General features: G+C 52.5%; 1 protein-coding gene across 1 annotated transcript in view; it reads left to right on the plus strand.

Annotated features, from left to right (window-relative positions):
* The window catches only part of ncanb (neurocan b), a 70,737-nt gene extending 62,461 nt beyond the window's left edge, over positions 1-8,276 (plus strand). The window contains exons 12-16 of the mRNA XM_055658678.1: positions 43-201; positions 1,097-1,179; positions 3,051-3,195; positions 4,062-4,244; positions 5,236-8,276. Coding sequence (XP_055514653.1) covers positions 43-201; positions 1,097-1,179; positions 3,051-3,195; positions 4,062-4,244; positions 5,236-5,351 — 686 coding nt within the window. The 3' untranslated portion in view covers positions 5,352-8,276. The remainder of the gene's footprint in view (positions 1-42; positions 202-1,096; positions 1,180-3,050; positions 3,196-4,061; positions 4,245-5,235) is intronic.
* Positions 8,277-8,746: the final 470 nt, after the last annotated feature.

Genomic DNA, 8,746 nt, shown 5'->3' on the forward strand with positions numbered 1-8,746 from the left:
CTGCCTGGTGGCGGTAACGTTCAAGTCTCCCCTTGTCCCCAGATACGGAGGGATGTGATCACAACTGGCAGAAGTTCCTGGGCCACTGCTACCGATACTTTTCCCACCGACGCTTGTGGGAAAACGCAGAGAAGGACTGCCGGAGTCACGGAGCTCACCTGGCGAGCATTCACTCCGTGGAGGAGAAGGAGTTCCTGAACGGTGAGACCTTGGAATATTACAATGTAAAGCCTATTCTGAGCCCGGACTGGTTTGGGATACCCCGTCAGTCCTCACTCCCCACTCAGTCCCACAATCAGCAAACACTTCCTTTACGGAATCTGCTCCAATCAACCTTTTTGTAGAACACAGTACAGTACAGGAACGGGCCCTTCGGCCCACAATGTTTGCGCCGAACATGATGCCAAGTTCAACTGATTTAATCTGCCTGTACATAATCCATATCCCTCCATTCCCGGCACTTCCATGTGCCTACCTAAAAGCCTCTTAAATGCCACTATCGCATCTGCCTTCACCATCACCCCTGGCAATACACTCCAGGCACCCACCACTCTCTGAATAAAATAACTTGCCTCCATTAATCATTTCCCTTCTCACCTTAGAGCTAAGGCCACAAGTGTTGAAGGTTTCCACCTTGGGGAAAAAAAGGGGGTCGGAACCTCAGGCACCATCACCAGATGTGGCCAATGCAGATAATCCAAGATAGAGGGGAAGTGGGGTGGGGGAGAAGAGGCAACAACAGTCACGTTCTGTTCTCAGGTAGAAGTTTGGGAAGATTTGTTCACAGCAGGGAGAACTATGCGAGGAGGAACTGGGGAGAAATGGGTGGAACACACAAAGGTGGAAAATGGAGATGGCATTTTCTGGTTTGATGTCTCGTCAGTGCTCAATGGGACAGTGAGTTGCTGCTCCTGAGATGATGCTGAGTTTTGATGGGACAGTGTCAGAGGTGGGTGATGTTTTGGTTCGAGACCCTTCTTCAGACTCCGTGTCAGAGGTGGAGTGTGGTGGGGATGGGAAAGATAGGAAAGGATTGGGAATGGTTATCAGACTGGGAGTTTGAGGTGTTGGGTTGCTCTGCCTGTTCCTGATCCAGGTCTGAGTCGGGAATACGCCTGGATCGGTCTGAACGACAGGACGATCGAGGAGGACTTCCAGTGGACAGATGGCACTCCCTTGGTGAGTTTTGATATGAGCTGGCACATGTCTTGTGCTGGCGAGGCTGCTTCAATACCAGCGCAGCAAAGTGTGGGGTGGCACAGTGGCGCTATGGTAGAGTCGCTGCCTCACAGCACCGGAGACCTGGGTTTGATCCTAACTGCGGGTGCTGGTTGTATGGAGTTTGTAAGTTCCCCCCGTAACCACGTGGGTTTTTGCTGAGTGCTCGTTCCACATTCCTTCCACATTCCAAAGACGTGCAGGTTTGTACGTTAATTGGCTTTTGTAAATTGTAAATTGTCCCTAGTGTAGGATAGCGCTGGTGGGCAGGGTGGTTGGTACAAACTCGATGGGCTGAAGGGCCTGTTTCGTTCTGTATCTCTAAAGTCCAGTCATTTAGAAGATGGCTACTTTCTCCCACCGGCGGTGTTGGTGATCTGTGTCTCCTCACTTTCTCTCACTCTGATGGGACCAGGATCTCACCGTTTCAGGGTTCCTCTCCTGCTGTAAACTGTCGAAGCAAAGCTGGGGGTCAGACTTGTGGGTGAACACAGAGGCAGTGCAGTAATGTGGAAGGAGCAGTGTGCAAGAAGCAAATGGCTGCATGAGGATGGAGGGTCAGGGAACGTTTGGGTCACTTCAGGAGGTTGCCCATCTCTCGGGCAATGCAGACGGTGAAAGCCCATCCCTATGCTCAGCTAAAACACAGTAATACATTAAATAGAAATACATTGATTTGTACGGAGGTCAGGGGTTATGCAGAGGGCAGGAGAATGGGTTTGAGACGGAAAGATAGATCAGCCATAATTGAATGGTGGAGTAGACTTGATGGGCCGGATGACCTAATTCTGCTCCTATAACTGATGACAACACAGCCAGCTGCTCACCATCGCCCGCCATGTGGGATCCTGCTGTGTAGAGAGCGGCTGCCAGGTCTTCTGCATTTCTACAAAACTCTTCGTCATCTGGAAAGCTTTGCATGTCCTGAGATTCTGTTGGGCTGTAGAAGGGGAAATGCTTATTGTAGACAATAGGCAATAGGTGCAGGATTAGGCCATTCGGCCCTTCGAGCCAGCACTGCCATTCAGTGTGATCATGGCTGATCATCCACAATCAGTACCCCATTCCGGCCTTTTCCCCACATCTCCTGACTCTGCTAACTTTAAGACCTCTTTCCAACTCTTTCTTGAAAGCATCCAGAGAATTGGCCTCCAAAGTTTTTCCTCATCTACGTTCTAAATTGCCTACCCCTTATTCGTAAACTGTGGCCCCTGGTTCTTGACTCCCCCAACATCGGGAACGTTTACCGTGTCCAATCCCTTAATCATCGTATACGTTTCAATAAGATATCCTCTCATCCTTCTAAATTCCAGAGTATACAAGCCCAGCCGCTTCATTCTATCAACGTATGACAGTCCCACCATCCTGGGAATTAGCCTCATGAACCTACGCTGCATTGCTGCTTCAATGTCTGGGACCATCTGCTCTCAGCCACCAAATCTGTAAACCTAACGTCCCACCACATCCATTATTCTGTCAGCAAGTTGTGATTCCCTCTCAACAACAAATGCCGAATGCTCCCTCATCCTCTGAGGCCATATTCTGTACGCACCTGAGCCGGTCCATTGAATAGTTCTGGGTGGATTTTATGAATTAGCGTTCCCACCTTGGGAAGGAGAGGGTCCATGTTGTCCAACTATCCACTGCAATGGTGGTGGCATCTGCGAAGGTGCACTGAGCCTGCAACCATGCAGTGGAACGGGACAAGTCAACAGTGGATGCCTGGAGCAGTGCTGGACATCGGGGGCCATGGGTCGGACGGGTCACCTTGCAATGAGGCACCATGACAGCGCAGGTCACAGCCTTTAACGCCCTGATCTTGTTCCCTCAAGCAATACGAAAACTGGCGGATAAACCAGCCCGACAGCTTCTTCGCTGGAGGGGAGGACTGTGTTGTCTCCATCAGGCATGAGAATGGGAAGTGGAACGATGTACCGTGTAACTACAACCTGCCCTACATCTGCAAGAAGGGCACAGGTAAAGCGGCAGCTACATTGGTTGAAGGCACGGGCTGGGCCATCCCATGATTGGCTGCTGGGTGATGGGATCAACCTCACGTCGGCCAAACGGTTGTCGATCCGCCCGAGCCGCAAGGCCAATGAGGAGGTGGCTTTGGAGACAGTGGTGAGGGGTGGGTGCTGTCAGGGTGATGGGATTTAGTGGGATCAGGTTGTAAGTCTCCCTTCCTTCCCCTTTGCTCTCTATCCTTCGCTCACTACCTGTCTCCTCCCTTTCCTCCCACTCCTCCCTTCCCTACCTTTTGAGGAAGGGTGAGGGCAGGGGATGGTCTGTGTCTGGGCGGTTGATGGTGTGGGCGGGAGGAGAGAGAAGGTGAGGGTGGGGAACGGTGTGGATGGGTAGACGGTGAGGTTTAGGGGGTGGTGAGCATTGGGGTTGGTCAGAGCAGCGGGTGGTAAAGGGGTGACAGCGTGGTGGGGGACGGTGGGTTTGAGGGGGGAGGTGAGTGGGATGATGGTCAAGGTGGGTTGGTGAGGGTGGGGGGTGAGGGGGGGGTTGAGGTGGGTGGAGCAATGTGGGGATGTTGTCAGGGTGGGTACGTTGAGGTTGGGCGGGGGGGGGAGTCAGTGAGGGTGGGTACGGTGAGGTTGGGGGGGGAGTCAGTGAGGGTGGGTACGTTGAGGTTGGGGGGGGAGTCAGTGAGGGTGGGTACGTTGAGGTTGGGGCGGGGGGGGGGAGTCAGTGAGGGTGGGTACGGTGAGGTGGGCGGGTAGTGAGGAGGGACGGTGATGTTGGGGGGGGGGGCAGTGAAGTGGGCGATAGTCTGGACAGACACTACGGCTGCAGACAATGTAACTCTCCCCCCCTCCCTGCCTCCCCCCCAGTGCTGTGCGGGACTCCTCCTCCCGTGCCCCATGCCACGGTGATGGGCAGGAGGAAGCTCCGATACCCCATCCACTCGCTGGTCCGCTACCGGTGCCAGGACGGCTTCACCCAGCGCCACGTCCCCACCATCAGGTGCCACGCCAGCGGCAAGTGGGACCGGCCCAAGGTCCTGTGCCTCAGCCGTGAGTGCAACCGTTCCGGGGAGACGGGGAAGGGGCACAGTGGGGGGAGGGACGGCGAGAGTGGAGGGGGGGGGGGGGGGGGGCACACTTAGGGGGCGGAGCGGTGATGCAACGTGGTGGGGGTGGGTGGGGGGAGTACACAAGGTGAGGGCAGTGATGGTGGAGGGCACAGGTGTGGTGGAGGGGCTTGGAGTCGTCCGGAGAGGCACAGTGTTGGGGACACGGTGAGGTGGTGAGGGGAGAGAGTACATGGTGGGTGGGTGGGTGGGGCTAGTGTGGTGAGGGGTGGGATACACGGTGCGGGAGGGCTGGAGAGTGGTGGGGGCGACGCACACAGTGACTCCCTCAACCAGTGGGATGAAACCTCCAGGGCCACACTTGGTTGGTACATATGACAATTAAACACTTCTGACTCAGTTCAATGGCCAAGTCTAGGCACCCAACAGTAGAAATGCAGAGTTCGGAGTGCCGTGCGGGGAGAGTGAGGTGCATCCGGCCGGGGATATCACAGTAACTGACCATGTAATTTTGTAATTGTAAATCTTTATTGTCATTTCCTGAGTATTCGCATACTCAGAGGAAACAAAAAAACGTTTCTCAACCAGTGTCCATTCAGTTTTCGTTACAAAATAAATAGCAATTAAAATTAAAATACATGTCATGAACAATGTCTGCGTGTTTTCTCTCGTTCTCCTTTCCTTTCCTCCCTCCTCTCTCCCCCTCCTCGCCTTCCTCCCTCCCCCTCTCCTCTCCCCTCTCTCTCTCCCCCCTCACCCCCCTCTCTCCCTTCTCCTCTGTCTCTCTCATCTCCCCTCTCTGTCTCTCTCCTCTCCCCTCTCTGTCTCTCTCCTCTCCCCTCTCTGTCTCTCTCCTCTCTGTCTCTTCCCCCTTCTCCCCCGTCTCTCTCCCCTCCCCTCCCCTCTCTGTCTCTCTTCTCCTCTCTCTTCTCCACTCTCCTCTCTCCACTCTCCCTCTCTCTCTCTCTGTTCAGGATCAGCTGGAAACCGCAGGTCACGAAGGCACCAGCACAAAGGCAGCAGGAAAGAGAAGCGAAAGCACAAAAAGCGCACGGAGTCGCCCCGGAGGGAGATGAAGCACTTCTACTGAGCAGAGGTACCCTGCGGAGGGGAGGCCGTCGCGCCGCAAGTACACGACACTGACACTCAACAAGATGTTTTGTTTCGAGCACCCCTCGTCGGGGTGTGAAAGGGTTGTTTTTAGTTTGCGAGAGTTATGTCACGTATTTTTCTAAGAAATAATTGTGGAACTTTAAGGTAAACGTGTTGATCGATAATCAGTAGGTGTTGGAGATTAAAGCGGTTCACAGGCTCGTCCCCGCTACAAGTGTTCGGTCTCGAAATGTGAATGAAGACTAGCCAATAATCCTTTCAAAAAAGGCACAATCATTAATTTTTTTTTAAACTGATGGATTATAGATGAGGCTGGTTTAAAAATAGATGCTTGAGTGATTAGTCACGGAGCCTGGTCACACAGATCCCAGCTAGAGTACTGCCCCTGACCAGTAACATTCCCATTAATGCAGCACTTGTTGTTTTTTAACTCGTTAAACCTATTAATTAAAGGCAGGTTAATACATGACTGTGGGAATACAGTTAATGAGTTTTGTTCCTCGTTATATTGCCAGCATGTTTGCAACCCAAACATTTCAGTAAAACCTGCAGGGACTTTTCACAGCTTAACACAACGGCTTGGTTTTGCTGGGGAGGCGAGGGCAATATTTTACAAACAAGTAAGTCCCTTTGTTCACGCCAACACCTCACGCTCAGGGGGGGTTTGTGTGTGGTTAGTAGTGCAGACTTGAGGACTCGCTTTGAGCCCAGGAACACACTACTAGTTACACTTTGGTTAACTTGGCTAAACCCAAGAACCAACCCTGAGATTGTCCCGAAGACAAGCGCAAAGTGCTGGAGTAACTCAGTGGGGTCAGGCAGCATCCCTGGAGATAAAGGAATAGGTGACATTTCGGGTAGGGGTCCTTCCCGGTCAGAGGAACACACACACAGTAGCTCAGGCAGTGGTCGCACAACAGTGGCCTTGCACTGGGTGGGATCTCACTCACCTGAATCGCAACCTCACTGGTCAGTCTGACCTCTCCAACCACCTTGACTCTTTTGAGGATTTCCAACATCTGACGCATGTTTGTTTTACTACAATGATCCAGGGACAGGAATCCAATTGTACCATCCCGGGGGAATGGGGAGTTTAATTTCAATGGAATAAATCTCGACTGAAACCCAAATGTGGAGAAGGGACCAGACTGGCGTGGAGATGCCAGGGATACTAACATCACCTGTGATGGGACTCTGGTCCAGCCCGTGTCTTACACTCTGCTTAACAATGTGTTCCCTCTTCACTGAGGGACAGTGTGAGGAAGTTGCATTAATGGCAGTGGGGATACAGCCAGTGCTTCACCCACCCAGATCAGTAACACCCAAGTTCCTGAAAGTGGAAAGAATTCCCAGACATGGGAAGAATCCAAGAAATGGTCAGAGATATCCATTTAAGGAATTCAAATTGGCATCCGATCATCTCTGACTGGGGAAGGTTTCACTTCCTGATTTAGCCACACCAAGTCGCAGCAGACTTGGGTCAAAGATAATTGGAATGAAATTTTACAGAGTGTTTTACACAAAAACAATACAATTTTCTCAATTGCTGGAGGTGGAATGAAATGAGTTTAATTCACAATTTGTCGGTAATAGGTTGGACTGTAATATGCGAACTCACTGAGGCGACACAATAACCATATAAACAACCGCCTGACTGGGGCTTTGGAAGATGTGCTTCTGATTATACCCCCCCGTCAATGGGGTTACGGTCAGTGACACAGGGTGCTGATGAGAGGGGTCACTGATGAACATTGGAGGGAGATGTATTAACATCAGTGCAGACACAGTCAGTGACACCGAGTGCTGAGAGGGAGGGGTAACTGAGGGACAGTGTTAGGGAGCAGGATTAACGCCAGTGGGAATACAGTCAACGATACAGAGTGTTAGGGGTCACAGTCTGTGAACGAGAACTGGGGGAGAAGGGTCACTGAGGGATAGTAGGAGGAAGATGGATTAACATCAATGGGGATAGTGTCAGTGTCAGTGCCACAGGGCACTGAGGGATGAGGCTCATTAAGGGATGGTGTGAGGGAGCTGGACTAACATCAGTGGAGATATTCTACCATTAGGTTCAATTTACTGTTTATTTACTACAGACAATTCAGCAGCCGTTCCTGACAAAGAATTGATGCTCAGATCCTCGGGCCACAGATTTGGAGGCGACCACTCGGCCCCCTTTCCACCAGTTACCTCATTGCTGCTACACCGTCTCATCTCCTAGAAAAGACCTATCTCAGTCTCGTAACTCACAGTCAGTGAGTCCAGAGTGGGGCTGTGGGATTTCCAGGATCTCATTATCTCTGTGGCATCCCCCTGAGCAACCAAAGGAATTTCTCGATGAGATTGTCCCTTAATTCTCACATCAGTCATTTCCCTCATGGCTCCTGCTTTGTCCCTGCAGCCTGAGGGGGAAGGGGGGGGGGTATGGAGCCCAGCACTGCTGCAGCTTTCACCTGTGATGTTGTTGAACTTTCTCTGAAGCAAGGAGAGAATGTTATGGTTGTTCGTTGTGCCTTTGAAGCAAAGCGTTAAGGGGTGCTCTCGTCTTTGCTTCATTGTGTGGTCTTATCACTTAGCCTGAAGTCCCCCACCTCTTCTGCCAACCCCTTCTCCTCCTACCTCTCCAACCTGAAGTCCCCTCACCTCTTGTCTTCCCTCTTTCCAGGCCCCCCTGTCCAATCCCCCTCTGTCAATACCCCCCCCCCGCATTCCTCCAGTCCATCCCCTCTCTAGTCCTTATTTCTGCAGTCTCACCCTCTACCACCTTCCAGTCCCCCTCCCCTCCCTCTCTAGCCCCCACCTCTCCAGCTCTTCCCCCCTCCAGCTCCCATCTCCAGCCCCTCCATCACTGTGTCTCAAGCACCCATACTGGCTCTGCCTGTTTTCAAGACCCCCCCCCTCCCCCCCTCCCCCCACTGTCAACCAGAGAGTGTGGAGTGAGAGGGAGAGGGAGGGGAGGGAGAGGGAGAGGGAGGTGGAGAGGGAGAGGGGAGGGGGGGGGGAGAGATCAGGCAAATTAAACCAGGTATACAGGTTGCGACAGATGCTGGAATCTCGGGCAATAAACAAAGTGCTGGAGGAACTCGGTCTGTAGAAGGATCGTCTGTCCATCTCCTCCACGGATGCTGCCTGACCCGCTGAGTTCCTCTAGCACTTGGTTTCCGGACAAGTTACCCTGCAGGTTTGCACCAGGAGGCGTGATTGTCGGGAAGTCCCTGTTCAAGTCTGTCATGGTGGAGCCAGGACTGATGGTGTTCTTCAACCTTGGGCTGAGCAGTGAGTGCGCTACACCAGTGCAGCTTCACTCCCACCACAAGGACATCACTGGTCAGGTCAGCAGTTATTGCCCACCCCTCTTTGCCCTCAAGAAAG

Source organism: Leucoraja erinacea, chromosome 29 (assembly GCF_028641065.1).
Source record: "Leucoraja erinacea ecotype New England chromosome 29, Leri_hhj_1, whole genome shotgun sequence".
NCBI lineage: Eukaryota > Metazoa > Chordata > Chondrichthyes > Rajiformes > Rajidae > Leucoraja > Leucoraja erinaceus.